The 22,802-nt window shown below is 46.5% G+C and overlaps 1 protein-coding gene across 2 annotated transcripts in view; it reads right to left on the reverse strand.

The window, feature by feature from the left end:
- Positions 1-3,395: 3,395 nt before the first annotated feature.
- The window catches only part of LOC146197888 (uncharacterized), a 278,363-nt gene continuing 258,956 nt past the window's right edge, over positions 3,396-22,802 (reverse strand). The window contains exons 4-5 of one of the 2 annotated variants that reach the window (XM_084593170.1): positions 22,068-22,252; positions 3,396-7,149 (exon numbers count right to left, since the gene is read on the reverse strand). In XM_084593170.1, the coding sequence (XP_084449296.1) occupies positions 5,558-7,114 (1,557 nt within the window). In that variant the 5' untranslated portion in view covers positions 7,115-7,149; positions 22,068-22,252 and the 3' untranslated portion in view covers positions 3,396-5,557. The remainder of the gene's footprint in view (positions 7,150-22,067; positions 22,253-22,802) is intronic. The other variant, XM_084593169.1, reaches the window with a different exon arrangement.

Raw genomic sequence — 22,802 nt, forward strand, 5'->3', positions numbered from 1 at the left:
AAAATAACCCATTCATACAAAACAGAAAAAAAAAATAATAATAACGGCTGCCGAAAAACCCCGCAGAGCCCCCGCTAACCACCAGCGCTGTGATCTGATTTTACTGAGATGTATAATGACGACTAATTGATTCCCTCACATACAAAGAAAGAAAAAAATGACAGAAGGTTTAGCATAGCTAAGAGCAGAAAATAGCGCAGTAGCAGCGCTTTTCCTAGATTAGGTTTGCCGTGTTCTCCTGACTAACGATCTAGAAATCCTTCAACTCTCTCCGTCACCGTCGTCGAGCACGGCGATACTCTACGACAATCAGTTTGAGCCCGGGTTGGCCTCCACGCCAAGCCGAGAAAGCAGGCACCGTCTGATGATGATGTCCTCAGACGTAATGGCAAATACCCACGGCGGGGTATGTGCCATTTCTGTTCTGACACTCACGTCGTCTTCTTCATGCTTCACCTGGAGGCGATGTGTTAAAATAAAGGAACACAAGCACATGAATACCATCCATTGCCCTCTTCAGTGCAATATAGGGGATATGATGTCGACGAAAACCTCCGAAGCCCAGCGTAAACGGCTGGCAGTTCGGCACATGAGGGGAGGAAACAGGTGTCGCTTCTGCAAGAGCTTGAGGCTTTAGAGTCAGATCTGGTCTTGCTCAGAATGAGCGTAGTGTAGCTACAGCACTAAAAAACACACACACACACACACACACACACACACACACACACACACACACACACACACACACACACACACACACACACACACACACACACACACACACACACACACACACACACACACACACACACACACACACAAAAAAAAAAAAAAAACACTAGGATCTGTAACTTCTCGTACGAATAGTTGCAAAGCGAGAATAAAATGGAAGCAAGAATTGCAACCGCCAAGAACTCCCATAAAATACAGAACAGAAAACAAAAATAAAGGACAAGTTATGCTCTCCATACCATCTTTTAATTCCATGCATCGTTTGGAACAAACAACAAAAACAAATGACGGCATGATTAGACAACAAGACAAGCTCAGTGAATGTTTGAACGAAAACAATTATGTCATGCAATAAAACTTCCTCCTAGTCTTCCCTATTCTCGAAAATGTTCTACAAGGTGAAACGTTTTAAGAGGTTTTATGAAAGAAAGCAGGTACCACGTTCGAATGATAGCAATCATACACAATCTGTCAGACTAACACTTGTGCAAACTGATCAGTATAGACCACTTCAGTAGAGTGCAGTAAAAATAGCTGCCAACTCAACCCCAGTTTTGTGACAAAACTACGCATTGCTTGCACATTTCGTCATAAGGTAGCGCTAGCCTGGGCGGCAGATGCCATACACCGAGAAAAGAAAAGCAGCAGCAATAACATCGCCTTCTCACTGATCAAGTTACGAAATGAAAAGACACAGTAACAATACAGGATATCACAGAAAAATTAAGAAGGGGAGATATGTTCAGCGCAATCAGTTTAATTCACTAAAGAGAGTAATGAGCTCATGAATTGCTCTGCTTTAGAGAATAATGTGAAGTCAATTTCACATCGAACCCATTAGATGAACTTCACAAATGTGAAAGTAAACTAGACATTAAAATAAAAGCGGCTGTACTACTTACTGGCTGCTGTAAACAACTCGGTGTCCTTGTGCGCTACCGGGCAAACCAAATGATTCCTCTAAGCACGCATTCAGGTGTAAAACAGAAAACGTTTGCAGCTCAATGTGAGAGGTACAGCAAAAATTTATTAGCGCAAGTAATTCTTTGATGGACTGTGAATAATACTGCTGATAGCGAAGGTAACAACGCAAGTCTCGGCAATCGAACCCTGCAGCCAAGGAAAGGTTGCACCGTAAAATAGTGTAAACCCGACAAATAACAACTCTGCGAGCGATGTTTTGCAAATGTGTGTATACAGAGCGCAGTGTGAGGGAAAACGTGGATTCCATATCAAGTAGCTGGCCGAAACTAGCATATGAGCTCACTCTACGTCTGTAGAGCTACTCTGGCATTTTCTCTCGTTCATGGTTTGCGAATGGCACTTCATGGCGCGTCACTTACAGCGCGGCAAAAGTGTGAATAGGAAATGCGAATTCCTGTGCCACTGTCTTATGGTTTTCGTTTCCGGCGGTACGCCTCTTGCAACGTCAACTATTCTTAACACAGCTGAAACTGAACTTCCCTATTATATTTCAGATTTTTGACAAGCAGCATGTCTCTCTCTCTTTTTTTTTTTTTTTGTATGTGTATGCAATCAATAGAAACGAGCACATTGTCAAATAAGGCCAGTTGTTCTTGGTTTTGCACTTAGTTATCATACACCGCAAGAATCATCTCTTGCATCTACAGCTGCCATACTGCCTACACCGATGAATTTTTCGGAATTCCTGGCAATAAACGGACGAGGAGAGGGGGAGGGGCTTTTTTCACGGTGCTACAAATTCTCGCCAATAAAGCTAATTTAATTCTTCCTTTATACTGCTAGAAGCTATACCATGCCCTCGTATTCAGCGCCGGCGAAAATTAGTGAACTAGCATCGACTTGTTTTTCAACTTAAACAGCAAAGTTTTGGCAAAGCCCTGGGTAGTAACCAGCTGCCAAGTCCCTAAACGAAGACGACAACAGGAGGCGGATACTCGTTTTATTGTATATGAGTGAACGATCGCTTCCTGACCCACATGTGGCACCGTCACTAAATGTCTAAAATAGCGGGCTAGCCAATGGCGCGAACCCGAACGAAGCCGTCTTCTGAGCTCAACGCGCCAAATGAGCAGCGCTTTTAAGAAGAACAGTCTTGCATTCTTTACTGGAGGCACGAGAACAGCGAACATCGGACAAAAACGAATGTCAAGAGCGTCCGTATTTTTTACCTGATTTTTTCTTATTTTGTCTACGACAAAGTTGCGCAATAGCATGAGCCAACGATTACGGGTCATTGAAAAAAAAAAAAAAAAAAAAAAAAAAAACTTCGGTCACTCAGTTACCTCACTTTGCACTCAACTTGCTCCATTAGGGAAAAAGAGGTTTCGCGCACAGCATGCAACTGGTCATTAGGTCGCATAAATCAGGCTTTCGCGCGCTGTCTTGAATTTGTTCCCTACACCCTTGACCTAGCTTGGCAATGCGCCCACGCGAGACTCTTTAATTTCCGAAACGAGAAGCCTGAAAAAAAAAAAAAAAATAAAAGCCCCACGGGACGCAATCTCATCACGCATATTCGCAGGACCAAGAAAAGAACGCACATACGCCCTGCGTTGTGCAAACCCATGAATGTTTCATGGGCTAGAAAGCCCAAACTTTTAGAGACTTTGTCCACGCCAAGTTACAGCGATGTGTGCAGTAAAAAAAAAAAAAAAAAAAGATAGGGGGGGGGGGGGGCAGGGAAGCCATAACACTTCTATACAGTGACTACTACCTCCGCTATTCTTTTCCAGCACCAACGACCCTTCTCAGGCTCTAAGAGCGTTACGTAAGGGAGCATTAACGCCGATACGCCCTCAAGAGCTGGAGGCTCATAAAGTAGTACACCGATACTTTCAAGTTAAAATTAAAATGTGAGAGCGATAGAATGCTTTTATTTTGGTCTTTTTTTTTTTTCTCAACGTCTCGTACATTCTGCACAAAAACAACAGAAACGGAATGCCCTGTGTACCGTTGAAGAGAACGGAGTCCTAAACATGGCTTAACAAGCTCGAACATATATAAAAATAAATTATAAAGAAACCTTGGTGGCCTATCTATAGATACATACACCGACCTATTAACAGCCGGCCTTAATGCTTAGATTAACCACAACCTATACGTTTCGTCTCCGATCAAAATAAAAGAAGGAAAAAGAAAGGTGTGTTGGCTCATTGATGACGACAGAACAAAAGTGCTTTCGACACAAATGCCCGCGGGACCAGTATGATCAAGTAAGGTTATTAACTGCGTGCACCTAGCGAACGGGGTTATTATAGTCGGTTGCTACAGTCAAATGCTCTCTAAGTTTTAATGTACGGAAAGTACGCTACTAATCAGTGCGGAATCAAAACTGAAGTTATGTATAGCTTTCACTGTGATGGACCTTTGCGGTTTACAGTCAGAGACCGTTGCAGCAAAATCTCTCAGACTGCGAGAACGACAGAAGCACATCATAAGGTATGATGTCGAATTGGCTACCATATCGGTGTAACCGAAGCCAACAATGCAATGAAGGCGCTTTCTCTTTAGATATGTGAACAGTTTACCCTAAACGCGAGGATAAGATGGTGGGACGATGGAGCAGCTAATATTATTGAGGTAAGTCATATTCGCCTCTGGAATGCAGAAAAAGACGTCCTCTAAACGCTGATAAGCTTTCTCTGCTTGCAAGTAACAAATTTCCGAATGCCCCAAAGTTTAGTGCGCGTTTATGAGTAAACCCCCGTATGTGCACCTGTTCCACGTTTGGTTACCACATTAACGGTCTCTGGCTGTACGAGCTGTAATCGCACGTTGAAGTACAATACGACAAAGCACTTCGAGAAAAGGGTCGCCGAGCACGAACACAAGTAGCTTTGTACAGACTGAATCGGCCACTGATGGCTGCCGCATAGGAAACGCGGGAGTCGCGAGAAATTATCACCGACGCACGAAGAAACAGAAGGAGAGAGCAGCCACGCATACTTGGGCTCCATTCTATGTACAAAGAAGGACATGGGAGTGCGCTCCAACCCCGAGATATTAAAAAGCTATGGTTCCTCTACACCGTTAGCTGGTCGGCGACTCTCTCTTTCCGCAGAAACGTCCACAACCGCGGAAAGAGTCGCTGCTTCTGTCCTGGGAAGGAGGGCGAGGTGCTATGCTCTGCGATCCTACTTGGACATAAAGGGAAAATGGGTTCGCAAATGTTCTTTTAAACACACTGCGCACGCTGACAACAGCGACACACAACGCAGCAACACCTCCGGCCTGCGCAGCCACCAGTTCGGTCCAGTTGTTTCAACGAAGGCTCCACCTATCGGGGAGTCACTGCTGTCCTCTTCGCAGTCACACACAATTCTACTCCCTTTACAAACAATCCTTTCTTTCTTCGGATGCAGTCCGAAGCAGTTTTGTAGTGTACACTTATAGTTGTTGCTGTAAGACGCTGTGGCGGTATTTCTTGCCCTTCAGGAGGAAAAGTGCATGATCAGACACTTTGCTCGAGGACAAAAGAGAGAAGACGAGAACCCTAGGCCACATAAGCAACCGGTACGGGTAAACTATCAATATACCGGGATACAAGTGTGAATACAAGATGCAGCATGGCGCAGGAGAGGCTGTAAAAGCAAATAACGAATTCTCACCATTCCGCCACACTCGGCTTCGGATAACGGAATTTACAGCTGGAGGCAAATATCGATTTTTTGAGAACCACCGGCGACGTCTGAGACGTAGGAACGGGAGCCTCTAGGCGCACTTTCATTAGTCTCAATTATCATTTTGAATAAGCAAAGCGCACCCTAGGTTCGCTCTCTCTTAGCCCCAGTCCACAAAGGGCACTTTCCACGCGCGATGTACCACAGCGCCAAGGCGTTTATCACAGTTCCGTCACGGGTATCAACTTGAGCGGCTGGTGCGCCACCTGGCACATGCTGTTGTCATCGTCCCCATGCGTCTTGTGGTACTGCGGCTCCTTGGTTCCACTTCCCCACTTATTCTTCAGGACGCCAGCGACGCGTTCTCTGTATCGGAAGCCCAGGGCCACGATGAGTGCGAACAATATTGCTGCAGCGGCCACAACTCCGATGATGATCTGCCGCCTCAGCACCGCATCGTAGCAGCCCAAGTCTGAAGACCCGATGTCTCTCAGCAATTTGTCCTTAAGCGCTAGCGGACCACCTCCGCAGCGGACTTGTGACGTCTCAGGTGTGAGCGGCGAGTTGGTCGCGTTCCGGGCACTGCACATACTCCACAGCCACAACACACTACAGTTGCAGACCAAAGGATTGTCCCTGAGGTCGAGTTCTTGCAGCTCGTACCATTCCATGAGCGACTCATCGAAGGTGGTGAATCCGTTGCCCCGAAGAACAAGGCGCTTCAGGCTAGCCAGGCCATCGAACGCCCCGGGCTCTATGCACCGGAAGTTGACGTTGTGTTTCATCTGGATGACTTCGAGATCGCTGTTCTCGGCGAAGGCCCGTCGGTCGATGCAGCGCAGCGCGGCAGAGCCACTCACTTCTATAGTCCTCAAGTGCTTTAGGTACTGGAACGCTGATGACCGAAGTCTCGGGAACTTGTTCTGTCCAAGGTTGAGGTCTTCGAGCCGCGGAATGTCCTGGAAGGTCGCCGTGGGTACTTCTTCCAGCTCATTGTCATTCAACTTCAACTGTCGCAAAGCGGAGAGCTGTCTGAACGCGCCGTTTTGCACTGTCTTTACGCCGCAACCGTCCAAGGACAGCTCTTCGAGCTGCTCGAGTCTCACGAAGGCTTCTTCGGGAATGTTGGAGAACATGTTGAGCCCAAGGTCAAGATTAAGCAGAAAAGACAACGGCGCGAACGCTTGGCTCGGTATTGTCACAAACTTGTTGTCTCTCAGCAGCAGGGTCTTGAGCTTGGATAGCCCCTCGAACGCCTGCTCCGTGACCCTGACCAGGCGGTTCTGCGATAAGTCTAGCTTCTCTAGCTTTCGAAGCGGCGCGAATACTCCGGGCGGGATGCTGTCAATGTAGTTTTCGTTCAACAGCAGTGTCTGCAGCTCTTCGAGCCCGGTGAACGTTGTGTTGTCCAGCTGCGAGATCATGTTTCTCGCCAAGACCAGCACGACGAGGAGCTTGTGCGAGCAGAAGTCGTCCTTGCCCAGCGAGACTAGCTGGTTGTGGGAGACGTCCAGATAGCGGAGGTTCCCGTATACGCTGAACGAAGAGACGCTGCTCTTGATGTGGTTGTTGACGAGGCTGAGCTCGCGAAGGTTTGGGTTGAGCGTTATGGGTACCACGTCCAGGTAGGCGGAGTCGCACACCACACGAAGGTTTTCATCGTCACAGATGCACCGCGATGGACACATGCCATGTGCGCTGCTCCACGTCCAGAAGGCCATGAGCAGTAAAGGCAGCAAAGGTAGCCGGAACGGCGCTTCGTGCGGGATCCGAGGCATGGCCAGGGCTGAGGAGGCACGCTGTCCGCTACGGCCTGCGAAGAGAATGCACAGGACAGGCGTCACCAACAATACAAGCAACGACAGCGCCAATGTGTCATGAGACTGATTGTACCTTATAGTGGATTGTGCTAACCGCCACTAAACGTAGAAGAAGCCTGACGAAATCTTACCTGCGTTCCGACAAGCGCTCGCACATTGAACTAATATGCTAGTCACTTGTATTTCTGTGCAAAGTCTTGCTAATTTCCAAAACCTTTAAAGGTGTCCAAGAATAACATTCATCTAACTTTAGCGGGATCTTCTTTACTACTTAAATTAACACGAGATTTCTGAGGTCGTGCAAAAAAAGAAAAAAAAAAAACTTCCTCTGATTTCAGTAGAATGACCGTGCAGCTGGAGTGTTGCCCGGCCACTTCATTTCCTGTTTTCATTTCGTTCAACAGGAGAGCTTAACGACTCATGCTTTTATGTGCCCGCGGTCACAGAGTCGATTAGGACAGCAACTGTCATTAGAGCAGGCATAAATACAACGCAAGAAAACAGCACACAGGCGCAATTAGCGCTGCGATGAACCCACAACATTGGCATTAAGTATTTTGATAGCCTTTTTTTTTTTCCTCATCGCAGAGAAAAATCCTGAAGACATGAAATATCAGCGAGAGTTAGCGTGTTTTGCGCGCGCAGCGGAAGTACCGTTCGTTCTCTTTGAGTTTTCCTTCTGAATATTGAAGAAGAAATGGAGCCACTAAAACAGGAAACATTGCAACATTATAAATCAGCTCGAGCAGGAACAAATTCGCAACTGCTCCCTTAATATAGGGTTTTGCTCTTGTCAGTCCCCGCGCTCGCAAAGCGCTAGTATGCATGACATAAGGACACTAGGCTTCCAACGATGTCGCAATCTTCTAGTTCAGTCTAGACGACAATGCCATATTTACTGCTGGGCCATTATAATCAAAACTCACTCGGGATAACCCCCTTTCAGTGCGCGCAGAGCGGAGTATGAACATTAAGACAACGTAAAGGGATATACTAGATGGCTACTAACGGCTAACATCCAGTTTAAACTTAGTATATAGTTGGCTTTGTATAACTGATGGTTGGTAAGCCATTTCTTAAGTTAGTAATGGTTCAGACGCTGGCGAATCATACTATGTTTAGCTGCCTTTTAGCCCGCGAGCAGGCTACAGTGACTAGACCGAGTTAGCCTTTCTTATCTGGCCAGATCTCCATGCATTCAAGCAGTGCACTACTGATGAAGCACTAGGCCCTACAAGAACTCTGGCACTACACCAAATGACAAGGAACGAAACGGCGTACGCTGTTTTGTCGCTAATACGTCTATTATTGGTGCGATCTATTTTGGACACGAGCTTTCGAAATGAACAAAAAAAGAAAGAAAAAAAAAACACTGAACCACGAATTTCGCTTGGCCAACAAACTTGTGATCTAAGAAGAGATAATTAGCGAATTTTTACGCTGCGATAAGTGCCGCGCTGCAATAAAGACGGTTTAGCGCCATAGTGTCATTCCTCCAGCGTTCAGTTCCCCAAGACCCTAAGTTCTTCCGTGTTTCCCTCCAAACTTCTCCTTCCTTCCTTCCTTGTGGGAGGGAACACGGAACAAGTTTCTGATAAGCGGCCGCCAGTGTGCCGCGGAGCACCTCTACAACAGATGATAGTCCGTCCGTCTTTTTTTCTTTTTCTTTTTTCGCTAGCCCGCCACAGAGAAGCAACGAGAGCGTCTTTGGGGCCGCTCTAATTCCTTTCAATCCGGCTCGCAACCAGGAACCTAATGGTGCCTCCAATCCATTGTCATCACAATGGCGTCGCTTTCCCCGCCTCCTGGAGGGAGGGCGCAGTGGAGACGGATTAGGGCCGAACATTCATCTTCATTAGCCACAACCGTGCGCGCGTCGGCGCTGCAGCCGAACCAGGGATAGTTATTCGCACTGCGCGCCAGTCCCTCCATCCTTTTAGCTATCACTCAACTTCTTTGGAGCCCGGTTCCAGAGCTCCCGCGTTAGGTTTCTTTCTTCCGTGCTTCCCCACCCAACTTTCTTCGGCCAGCAGCAGCAGCCAACACCTACGCTGAGCAGTCGTCCGCCTCCTGATAAAGGCGTCGGGCGCCTACACCACCGCCGCACATCGTTAACGCCTTCCAATGATCTCGGATTTTTTTTTTTTCGCACCCGGAGAAGGCTAAATGAGCTGGAACATCACTTCCTGATGAGGCAGCGCGATTCTCGAGGTTCCTCCGACGGGCGATGCTAAAACCGTGTCCAAGTCGCCAAGGAAAGTGGCGAGCAGCGAAGCCTACAAGTGCGCTGAGTCCAAGGATAATTATCGCGAGGCGAGAAACCGTAATCGGTTCTTAGCACGTAGGAGCCTGAATTGCTGCGTTAGGAGAACGTCTCCAATTGAACAGCTCTCACTTTTTAATGCGCTCAGAATATGCGCGGTGAATCAATCGAAAGTGTATGTTTCGCTATAATTGGGGCATAGGTTTGGCTATAATAGTATACTTTTTGGTATAGAGGTTGGCTGACATCGATAAAATCTAAAACTTTAATTCAGTAAAATTTGCAATCAACATTTCCTTTATATGACGTTCCGTTTCTTATAGGCACTGCTTCGTGACTGACATGTCTACCAGGAAGCTTAAAAGCATATCATTTGCCAGTGTTTTCGAACCAAGCATTTCAAACCGATAATGCATTTTGGCAGCAAACCATAAGCGTATAAAATGGAAGCATAAATTTCTGGTCTTTATTGCAAAAGCAATACTGCGACAGCCAAAGCGAGACCTCGGGTGGCCGCAGCTACGCCATGAAGAGGCTTATAAAAAAACCAGCCTGTCATGACATTTGAATTCACGTAACCCCTATGCCAGGGGCAGGAGCTGCCAACTCGAGTCACTCCTTTCATATGGGAGGGTGATATCAGAATCAGCCTGCCAGAACCGTTTGCATTCTGGTTGCCCCTACGACACGCAGGCACGTCCATACGCCTTGGTTGAAGCGCGACTTTATATGTGAGCTGGTAGCTTCTGCTCTCGCGTCACATCCTCACAGGATAAGCTTAAGTGTCCCCAATAATGTAGCATCTTACACTGATAGGACATGATAGGGGAATAATTTAGCAGGCAAAATGAGCTTCCGCCGTTGCTTTCGAAATTAAACTAGGGTTAACCACAACTAAACAACTACTAATTTTTTTTCTCCTTCTTCTCATTCTGTTTGTTTTTATCAATCTTACGCGCGTTCACAACCACGGAAAGTCAGTTTCTATATCTCTTATAGCTTCGAATGCGCCAACCGCACGTTGATAGCTGACATTGCTCTCCCGCATAGAAGCCGTTTATCGCGGACAATCCTCTCGGGCAAAACGGCTTTGTCCACGATGCGTAAGAAGGGGCGAGACAGGAAGGAGCCCGCCCATTCAGTTTTCACCAGTTCTGAGGCAGAAGCAGCGTGGAATTCCAGAAGATGACGCCGGAATGCCTAGCAAGGCGCCCGTCAAGCTGCCCATACAACCCCTCACTTTTTCGTACTCGTTTAAAAAAGACGTCGGTAATGACGTCTGCACAGTACACTGCAGTCGGACTCGCTCCTCCGTCTTCTCCATGCAGCTCGCGAGCAATGCGAGAAAGTATGTTCGTCTTTTGCAATTTAGTCCAGCCCCAGCTCTATAATATAGGAGAGTAAATAAATCAGCATTATTCGTCTTACCTTCTCTCTCTCTCTCTTACACGACGAGATAATGCAGCGCTCCCGCAAGCGCGTATCCGGACCTCCTTCACCGTGCACTCCGGCGGTGCGGGCGTTAATTTACTGCAGCTGCTGCCGAAGAATTTCGAACCCCTCGGATGCCGAGGGACGAGGAACCGCGAAGAATGCCCCATAAGCGGCGGCCAATCGTTCGCTGAGTTCCTTCTTCTGATGTACGCGGACCACCGTTGACTGTGCGTCTGTACCACACTCGAAAGCACGAAAAGGTGATATGCGCTTTTTTATGTAACGCTACCAGAAAAACCAATAAACCTGCACAGCGACCTCTCACAAATTAATCAGACTCGTCTGTCGCGTGTGTTCAAGGAACAGAAAACAACAGAACACAGGAAGTCTCCCTCTGTACCTCACTTTCCCATCCATACAAATGCACGCGCGCCCGCGTAGAGACTGTAGTGCCGTATAAAAGCATTCGCAAATAATCTCCCCTTACTTTAAGCGTTTCTCTGCTCTGCGAGAAGCAGTCCTCTCATGTCAGACAAAACGAAAGTTGAGCAGCTAAAAGTGCGTACTTATGCGCAGGGGACACGGAAGAACGAGGAACAAATGTCATACATGACGCGTGCAGTGCGCCTATGTTCCCCGCAGTCCGCGTCTTCTTTGCGCAGGAATACGTAGTACCTTTATTACCTATCCAACTCGCACAGATGGAAGTGCTAACTGCTATACAACCTAAAAGCAGCATCGAAAATTCAACGGAGTAAAGGAGCAGCTCACCAAGAATGTAAAGGCCCACAAAACGCGCAGCTACATCACTGCTATAAGCTGACTCTTGGCGATGAGCAGCCCCAGCATGAGCCCAATGGAGCAACGCCATTCAAGAAAGGAATTATCCGGACGCACATCAGAATTTTATTCGCACTATACTTCGGTTGTGCAATCGCTAGTCGCTTTCTTTCTCTTTTCTTCCCGAGCTTTTCCAGGCCTTCGAAGCGTCATTTGCTGTCCAGAGGACGCCCGGCCGCATTCCACTGCCGAATCGTATTGTCCTTGGACCTTGGAGGATAGAGGAAGACATAGGCCGCTCCTCATGCGTTCCGAGTAAAGCCGCATTTCTCATAAAGGCGCCAAATACGGACGGACTCGCGCAAGCATCATTTCTTTGAAGCCCGCCTCTCTATCTTCCTCTCTCACTCCCTCTCATCTTCCTTATTGTACTCTTCCAAGGAGACGATGAAAATAGCGTGCGAAGAAGCCTGTGCCGAATGAACGCCAGTACAAAAGCGGAATGCGTTCGTTACCGCACAAATAACAGCAGCTTCACAGAAGTTCTCCACACTGAGTTTTCGTGCCGGCCTCTCCTCCTGCCGATGCGGACCTCCTTATATCCCCATGTTATTTAATATACGACGGTTTTCGAGCTTGCTATCTGCCTTCTAACATTTCCATGAATGAAAGGACAAATCATTACGAAATATTTCACGAAGGAAGCTTGCGTGTTCGTTTTCTTTTCTGTGTGAAATATAGAACCGTAGAAAAATTATGACGAGACACTTAAGCGCCACCTTTAAGGGTATGGCGATATAGCGTTAACAGCTTAATTATTAAACCTTTAACTCGTGCTTCTAATATCTCACGCATTGTTATTAGCGTACAGTCTTTGTAGGCGACCACCCGAATGATATGTAAAGCCCCGATGACTTGACAACCAAGATAACTGGAAGCTTGATTCCTATCCCAACGTCACACCTCAAACGAAAAACCCAAGTTGTTAGCTCCTCCTAACTCTGGACAGCATGTGGGATCGTTACGTCATAAGACCCATCCACGAACCAGTGCTCGGCTATGTGACCAGCCAAAAATATATCATGTGCCAGCTCATGCTCGCAATCACAAAAGGGGCCGCCGCGGCCGCAGGATTCGATCGCGCAATCTTGGGCACAGCAATCGAGCGCGCTAGCAGCTGGATTTCCTGCGGAAAGGGGCCTTAAACGCCACAGCGTTCAAATATAAAATTCACTGAATCGAAAGCTTGAGCTCCAGCTCTAAACGAAGAAGAAAGACTCTTTCACCATTCGATTATTCTTTTTCCAGCTGCAGCGAGTATATGGCGACTCATGAGGAAACAAATGTGCGAAGTAGCAAGCTTAATGCCTGCGCCTATATTGCCCAAAGACGTCACGAGTGACTTGCGCCAGAAAGCTGACTTCCTTAAAGCATAAATTATTCGCTTCGAACCAGTGACATGGAGCGCTCTTCGAAGGACCGAGGTGCCTAGGGGAGTCTAGAGACCGTACTGTCGCGATCCAATAGGAACTCATGATCTGAACCCTGATCCCCCACTGAAAAAGCTATTCGATGAAAACTTCTTACCTAAATTTTCCTACCTGAATATTCGTTTGGGGGTAAAATTACGTGAAAAGAAAAGATTGCATAAACAGAACGCAAACAATACTAAAAAAAAAAAAAAAGGAAACCTAATTTGCTAATAAGTTATTCAGAATAACGCCAGCAATAACGTTCATTATGCACTACTAAAAAGGCTGTGAAGCAAGAAGACGAGAGGTTGGCAACACGTGCACTAAATTACAACCAATCTGATTCATAGCACGTGCAGCGTTTTATTTTACAATTCGGAAGTCTAAAAAAGCCCCCCGAATATATATACATCAAGAGAACAATTAAGTCACAGTTCTCTGCATTCTTTATTTCAAACACACAGTTCCACGAAAAAGTTAATTTTCAGTTTGTTTGTCTTTTGACAGGAAAAAGCTATGTCTACGTAGTAATCCTTCAGTTTTTCTGTACTGTCAGAGCCCAAACTGGTACTTATTCCTGAGAGGCCAACTACCCAAAAGGGTACACCGATCAATTCGAGCTGCTCCAATAGGCATTGTAGCAGCCCATAAAGTATAGTGAGCTTCTTAAGAAAGCGAGGCACATTAAAACACACATAACAGCGGCAGGCTCCTCCTCGGGCGCTCCGACTGCGAGCGCACCTTTCGCCGCAAAAGCATTAGCGGCGCTCCGAATCGCGGCAGCCAGCACATAATGAGACGCTCATCCCCACTCCTCATTCCAGCCGAATACGGCGAAACATTCCCGCCACGCACAGTCGGCGCAGCCGTTAGAATACACTGGCCAAGAAAAACGCGCCATTCTCCATCGTTATGTATCATACACACGGAAGCCGAAGCCCATTACTACCTTGCTACCATGGGTGGCGACTCCGTCTTTCTCGGGGGTGATTAACGCAGGCAAACTACAACGAGGTTCCCTGCCACACCGACGCGGCGCTCGCTTTCATCGTAGCAAGCAGCGCCCAGTCGGGACGGCAAGCTGCGAACATGCACATCCCGGAATTCGGCGCTTTTCACGTCGCCACCCCCCCCCCCCCACACACACACACACACACACAACTCGCATACAGAACGTGCGACGAAGTAAAGCATGAATGAAGTAATGTGAAAGCCGGAGGAACAGAACGGTGTATTTCTTTTTTCATTCAGGGGCTCTCTGCTGCCATCTTAGCGGGACACACGGCTTTCTTACGCCCCGCAGTCCACAGCGATGCACATTACAAGCTACCCACCCCATGTCAAGCCTAATTGCTTCCTTGCTAGAGTCATTCATTCACCTCAACTATTCCTTGCCCTCCAGGTTCTGCGCAACTCCTAAAACGCGGAAGGGAGAATTCGTTGCCCGGTGCGCGAGCCGCGCGGCGCCCGAAGTGTTCGCGAGCGCAAGTTTCCCGCGTTTGGAAATCGGGTGGCGCTTAACTCCTTTGCCTGGACTGAATAAAGGGCAGCAGCGGCAACGACAACAATGATGTCGGCACTTGTACGCCTTGCGGTCTACCAGCGTCGCACAGCTGGCGGGAAAAGTAGAGACAAATGGCACAGCGCAGTTCTGAATGGGGTGGAGAGGCAGCAGCCACAAACGTGTCGTCGACGGTCGTTCGCTCAGAATAGCCCTACAAAAGTACTGCGGGATGTGTGTCGTTGCTTCTCCGTGTGAACATAAATGCATACTCAGTAGAAGGGTGTGTGCTTATATACTGTCCTGATTCTGGACTAATTTAGAGAGCACAGACGCCGTAAAATTAAAGAACGAAAAAAAAAGAAAGAAAGAAAAGTTCTTAATGAGAATAAGTACAGCAGACAACATGGCATTTCAGAAGAATGTGAGAGGAATGCGGAATGCAAATAAAACAGAAAGGATGAAGAAAGTTGGAGGTCTTCAGAAGCAAAGCGGGGGGGAAGCACATGCATGTTAAAAGAAAACGCAGATACCCGGCATGATTTCAAGAACACATTACTGAGACGTTAAGGACATTCCAATGAGCCCATATATGTATCTTGCCTCGCCGCGGTGGTTGCGTTTGAGTGGAGGTGAAACACCAGGCTATGATGTCAGTGCACGTTAAAGAACGGCAGGTAGTCGAAAATATCCGAAGCCGTCCAATACGGCATTTCTCATTGACTTATACCCCTGTCACACGAGCAAATTTAATGTCATTCGTATCGAATGACATTAGCATCTAATGTCATTATTCCCGTGCTACACGATAAAATTTAATGTCATTAGGTTCGAATGACATTCTTCATCGAATGAGTTTGGGGAACTCATTCGCATTCGATCGCGAACCGAATGTGTACTCTTGACGCCAGATACGCAGCAGAAACAAGTAACCCAACAACATATTCATCGCAAATTGAAATTTAAAAATTATATTTCTAAAGTTTTGTTTTAAAACCTGTTAATTTAGGTGTAAAATTATTACCACTGCAGGCTCTCGCGGAACGGCATTACTCTGGGTCACAGCAGTGGTCCAGTCATGGCAGCGACTCACGATCATTTTGAGCTCTGTGTTCCTTGGTAGCCGTATCTCCCTGTATGTTTATCTCGGAACTAGGTTAAAGTTTTGACTATAGTGAACTAGAATACTATAGTTTTGACTGAGCGCCTCACAGTTTGGACGCCAATCGCATGCTCTACCACGGCCGGACGGCCTTCTCAATCGCCGCGTTAACAATGGGAACTTTTCTCCTTGAGTTGGATAACATAACAGTTATCCAAGTCTATGCACCGACCACTGCTACTGAAGTAGCTGACGTTGAGAGATTTTATGCGGACCTACAATGCCTTTTAGACCGCACTTCATCATCAGACGTCGTTTTTCTCATAGGAAACTGGAATGCTAAGGTCGGGAGTGAAGAAATATCCGGAATTATAGGCAAGTTCCGTCTTGGCGAGCCAAATGAAGCTGGGCAGAGGCTAGTAGAGTTTTGTCAAGAAAACAACCTGACCATAGCGAATACTCATTTTTAACAACCCAAGAGGCGCCTGTACACATGGACTTCACCGGACGGTCTGTACAGGAATCAGATCGATTATATTCTTTGCCGGCAGAGATGGAGAAGCGCTATACAAGCAGTAAAAACAAGGCCTGGGGCCGATTGTGGCACCGGTCATCAGCTTCATGTTGCCAAAATTAAGCTTCGATTGAGGAAAACGCAGAAAACTAGAAGGACTTTCAGGTATGATCTGGATCAAATTCCATTAGAATATGCTGTGGAAGTGAGGAATCGATTTCAAGAATTAGATCTGGAAGACAGAGAGCCCGGAAAGATGTGGACTGATGTTCGTGATATAATACAAGAAGTTGCTACTAAGGTAGTTCCAAAGCAAAAGAAATGCAAGAAAGCAAACTGGTTAACTGAAGAGGCTTTGCAAATAGCTGAGGAAAGGAGGATGGCAAAAGTTATGGGGGAAAGACAAAGATACAAGGTTCTCAATACGGATTTTCAGAAAATAGCAAGGAGAGATAAGAATGCCTTCCTGAACATACAGTGCCAAGCAGTTGAGGACAACAGCCAATTAAGGAACACTGGAGCTCTGTATAAGACAATCAAAGATATCAAAGGAAGCTTCTGTGCTAAGCTGGGCGTGATAAAGGACAAACAAGGCAAGGACCTCACTGAAGCCTCAGAGTTAAAGAAGAGGTGGCAGGAATACACAGAAGAGCTGTACAAGAAGGACCCGAATGTGCAAACCCAACATAAGACGGTTGTGATTACTGATCTCGAGCCGGGCATCCTGAAGAGTGAAGTTGAATGGGCCTTAGCCAGCCTTGCTCAGAACAAAGCTAGCGGAATTGATGGCATTCCAGCTGAGTTGCTTCAAAACCTCAACCATGACGCTGTTAACATTCTGCATACATTATGTCAGAAGATTTGGACAACCCTGCAGTGGCCACAGGATTGGAGGAGGTCAGTTTATATTCCCATTCCAAAGAAGGGCAGTGCCAAAGATTGTTCCAACTACCGTACGATCGCGCTTATTTCGCATGCTAGCAAGGTGATGTTGAAAATCCTCCAAGGTAGGCTGCAGCAGTATGTGGATCGGGAGCTTCCGGACGTGCAAGCTGGGTTTCGCAAGGGCAGAGGAACTAGAGACCAAATTGCTAACCTTCGCTGGATCATGGAAAAAGCAAGAGAGTTCCAGAAACCCATCTACTTCTGCTTTATTGATTATGCGAAAGCGTTTGACTGCGTAGATCACAGCAGATTGTGGCAAGCTCTCCAAGAGATGGGAGTTCCAATTCACCTCATCTGTCTCCTCAGGAACCTGTATGAAGGGCAAGAGGCCACAGTCAGAACTGGGCATGGTCTTACTGATTGGTTTCCGATCGAGAAAGGAGTGAGGCAAGGCTGCATACTGTCGCCCTGCCTATTTAACCTATATGCAGAGTGCATCATGAGGAAGGCCGTCTGGACGAGTCTTCAGCTGGAGTGAAGATTGCTGGAAAACGTATCAACAACCTTAGATATGCGGATGATACCACTTTAATGGCAGAAAGTGAAGTGGAAATCAAGAGACTTCTGATCCGCGTACAAGAAGAGAGTGAGAAGTTTGGGCTTAAACTGAACATTAAAAAGACAAATATCATGGCGTCTTGCCCTATCAAGTCCTGGAGCATCAATGGACAAGAAGTGGAAGCTGTGACAGATTTTCTGTTCTTGGGCTCCAAGATTACCTCGGAAGGAGACTGCAGCCATGAAATTAGGAGACGCCTGCTTCTGGGAAAGAGAGCAATGGTTAGCCTTGACCGCCTAGTAAAGAGCAGAGACATTAGTCTGCCAACCAAGATCCGTATAACTCGTGCTATGGTCTTTCCAATTGTGATGTATGGATGCGAGAGTTGGACTGTGAAAAAGGCTGACCGCCGAAGAATTGACGCGTTTGAATTGTGGTGCTGGCGAAGACTCTTGAGAGTTCGTTGGACTGCCAGATGATCAAATCAGTCGATATTGTCGACCATAAACCCTGACTGCTCATTGGAGGGTCAAATTTTAAAGTTAAAGCTCAGCTACTTTGGTCATCTGATGAGAAGAGAGGAGTCGCTGGAGAAAGATTTGATGTTGGGAAAGGTTGAGGGTCGCCGGAGAAGGGGTAGGCAGCGAACGCGTTGGTTAGATGGCATCCTCGAGGCACTGCAGATGAAGTTCTGTGATGTTAGGAAGATAGTGAGAGACCGGAAAGCGTGGCGTGACATGGTCCATAGGGTCACGAAGAGTCGGACACGACTGAACGACTAAACTGAATTGAAACTGAACTACGCTCTCCGCCACCGCAAGGGGCGCGACCTGCTCACTGTTCGCTCCGCGTCTGCTTCAGCGGCGGCGGGTGGCTTTTGCCTGGTTTCGCGCTGTCGCTCGCGAGTTTCGTGGTGAGGTGCAGCCCCGAAATTAAAGAGCACAGAAGGTAGATGCTGCAGCGGCATGTCGTCAACGTACCACACGTGAACGGATATAAAAAACACTGTCGTTCAGCAAACGTTCGACAAGCATGGTATAAATTGCGGCACGGTAGCTACTTTTGTCCATTTTAATCCGAATTTTCCCCAAGCCTGTACAAGAATAAGAACAAAAAGAGAACTGAATGAGCAGTGATCACATCGACGCTTCTTCAATGCTAACATGACAGCAACTCGTCTGCAACAGCAAAACCGTCTTTCAGCGCTAGATGCGAAACCATTAATGTAACACCGAAGATGAAAATAATTTCATAAAAATGTAATGTAAATTGCAAAATGCTTGCATGATATAAAGTATTAGTATAACAGTCAAAGAAAACGTTGTAAGGTTGAGTTTTAAATGTTATTACAATTCATATATTACGCAATGTGTGGTATTATAAACATTATTTTAATTTTGGAAATAAACATTGTTTTAATGAAATTTTACATGATATTATGCTTATTATGAAAACAAAAAATGGTTTGATATTCATGACACCACAAGTGCTCGAAGTGGTAAAAAGAGGCCAATAAATGATGAAGGTGATACTCGAGGCAGTGACTTACAAATGAGTTCACCTGCTATATCGAAAGTAAGCAAGAAACTTCTAAAGCGTTAAAGAAGGACACTCTCACTGAAGACTCATTTCAAGCCTTATATAGCGCGACCCATTGAGGCTCTCTTCGGGAAAGTAAGGTTAATGTGCGGAGGGGAATGACATATGCTAGATGCGAGGGCTGTAACAGCTAGCGGCACATGACTACATTGTCAAGACGGACGTTTCATCTGAGAGCAAAATCAAGGCACTGAAGGAAGCCATGGCATGTCCTACCATCCCATTTCCCACGGTCACATATTCCGGTTCACCTTACGTCGCTGGATATATCGTTTAGTTAATCAATTTCGGGTGTGACGCTTGCGCTATTCTTCTTGAAACTAGTGAAAGGAGCAGCCCCATGTAGTACGCTCTTCTACGAGGACAATGTTCTAGTGGACTGCATTATCCGAAACCAAAGCTTGTTGTCCTATTGGACAAGCTTTTTTTTTTTTTTTTTTTGAAAAAGCTGCCGTGCACCTACTACACACAAATGTTCTCGAAGTACTGAAGATCCTGATTCAGTCAGCATTTCAGAACTCAATACTGAGTTGCCCGAAAGTAATTGACATGAGCTATGTTATCAGGTCCGCTTCTTTGATATTTGAAAAATTTCTCAGAATTCTTCTTCTCATTAATTATACCAGGAAAGTGACAGAGAAGACCGAGAGGCCAACTCATTATGTGCACAAGCCGTGCAAGAAGATTTTGAGCTCGAATTTTCTAGACGAAGGTCGCATTTTGATGAATTTATGAATATATAGTGCAATGTGTAACTTTGAAGGATAATTTTTTTGTTTGCCGCTCTTTTCGATTCTGCTTAACTGTTTATGCTCATTTCCTTGTTAAAAGTAGTCGCGAGACTACATATACATCTTGGGTGTTTCAACCGACTGATATGTTTTGAACGAAGCTAGAACAGCCTACTCCACTAGACAAGTGAATTTTTTAATATATGAGTAAATTTTTGTTCTTTACTTTGAATCTGAGACGCGCCATGAATTTTTGCCGGTGTCTCTTCTGATCTAAACGAAAACGGTAGCGGTTCACAGAATCTCCACCCAACAGTTCACCATGCACTCACGTCAGGTCGCGCTACACCTGCTTAAAACATTCAAAGGCAGATTGCGTAGCCTGGTAAATTTATGTTTGGACAAAACTTAGGGGTAAAAAATGTTGAAGTGTACCCGAAGCTTCATTCGACCGTGCACGGCCGCACTGACAAAGGAGCACGCGCGTGAGCGGATTGTTGACTGTATTTTATTCCTCGTACACGATAAATGTTCGATGTTGATGACGGACTTTGTATAAACCATAAGGGGCGAAATGTCAGGACCTGCCGGTTGCAACTGACGCGGGCGAAGCTAAAAGCGAGCGCGCGTTTCCCTTGCGCGTGAACGGCTGTAGCGGAGGAGCAGCAGTGGGGCAGTGGCGACCCCACCGAGGCGCGGCGGGCGGTGGAAACAGGCCCCATTGGAGAGGCCGTAAGAGAAGAGAAGCGCTCTCTCCCTCGAGACCGGCCGTGGCTCTACGTGTCTCCGTGCGCCTTCGAACTGTGTATCCGCGCTCCGCTGTGTTCAGCCATATTGTTTGTGGTTGTGGGTGACTCGATACTTGGCTTGGATTTTTATGGCTAAAGTGCTACCGCATAGTCAAAAGTAATGTTTTTCGCTTGAATTATCGTACAGAAATGTTTTGATCCGCTTTAAAATGTTACACAGTGATTTCAAACGCCTTTTATTCGCACTGATGTTCCTTAAGTGCAGCATTTTTTTATAGCTGATCGTAATTGCCACCATTTGCGAATGACATATTTTACCGTGTAGCACCGAAAGAAACCGAATGACATTCGATGCATCGAATGATATTCGATTCGAATGACATTAAATCTGCTCGTGTGACAGAGGTATTAGTTGATTTGGGACGTTGAGACCCATAAATCGATCAATCAGACCCTTTTTTTTTTTTTTATGTGAATCGCGCACGCAGGAATTTCCTCCGAGTGCAGTGCATCGACTAAGCGGGTGCTCTGTCCCTGCTCCACGGGGTCAAGTCCCCTTCAAAATGCAACTATGTACGTATACGCTGCTGAGAAAACTCATATCGCAATTCAGAGAGCAGAACTCTTCCAGCGGCGCAAATGACGAGAATCTCGAAAACGGATCTTCAAGCGGAAGCGTGTCTAATATATCGCCGATTAACAGCGCATCGACTCCCTTCCTTCCTTTAGTACTTCTTTTGCCTGGTGACCGTTTTCCGCAACTGACGGGGACAAAAAAAAAAAAAAAAAAAAAAAAAAAAAGCACAGTGCGGACTTCGTACCTCTGTACTCGCAAGGCGAAGCGTATAAGAAAACAACAAGAACAAAAACAAAGACCTCGTACTTGTTTAGGGGAGAATATGCTTGCAAAAGAACGAATTTCCAAGCCTTGCGCCCCAGCCAAGGCTTTGAAAGCGCAGGATTAACTGAACCAAACGCAGCAGTTTCGCTAAATCCATCGGAAGTTTAGGTTTACACGAGTGCGCTGTACGGACGCACGACGCGGAGTACACCGGCGAAATTAAGGACACCTACGACGACTGTCTGCCGACAGCATGCTGCGCCGTTTCGGGTAATTTAAGAAAGCAAGATTGGAGAGAACGCACGTACGACCAAAGACGAGGAGAAAAAAAAAAACGCCGAAAAACTATTTCTGAGAAACGAGAGAGGCGTATACCTTTTACAGAAACCACGGGGCTGTACATATACACTGGTTATTTTTCCCTTGCTTAGAGGCCGAGCGCAAAACCTCCATACTAGATTTCCTTCGTGGATTTCCTTACCTTTGCATCCTTCTGTTTGTTACTGCGCTCGTTCTGTTCTTTTCTCGAAATTTTCCTTTCCCTCGGTGTATGTCGGCGGACGGCCCCGCATTTAGTGGGCGGACAGGCAAGCAGGCGGAGAGCAGACTTGATGCGCATTGCCGGAAGAAGGTCGTTAACCTGTCGCTGGAGTCTCTCGCGCGCCGCTGCGGAGGAACAAAGGAACGCCCCTTGACATTTCTAGGTTGCGTGAGAGTCGCTCGTATTCCTGGTCTTTGAACAATAACGGCATACTCTAAGCTAAGTGGGTGCTAGCGAGCGCCGAGCACACATTTTTGAAAGCAGTGAAATATGCTTGCGCAGAATAAAGCAAAGTCCCTTCAGAAAGACGGGCACTGACATTCGCAACCACCTTACGCTTCTCGCTGTGGCAAAGTATCACCACGACACAAGCAGTTTAAATAGACCTACCTTCGAGTAAGCAGTTTACAAGCGACCGCGATGACACAAAAGGTGCGTAGTAACCAGAGAGAAGAAAAACAAATCGAATCGCACTGAAACTCACCGGCCGAGAAAAAATATTTTTCAGTGCCATGAGGGTGCGTACTGAGTCACTATTTTTAATATCAAGGAATTACAGTGCTGGAACTATTGAGATATTAAGCAGGTATTAAGCCCATTTAACTGATACCGCAATATCATGGTAGTGATACCTCTGGCAACAACTTGGCCATCTCACATGCGGATGAAATGCGG

The sequence above is a fragment of the Amblyomma maculatum genome, chromosome 2 (assembly GCF_055883805.1).
Source record: "Amblyomma maculatum isolate TAMU_Amacu chromosome 2, ASM5588380v1, whole genome shotgun sequence".
NCBI lineage: Eukaryota > Metazoa > Arthropoda > Arachnida > Ixodida > Ixodidae > Amblyomma > Amblyomma maculatum.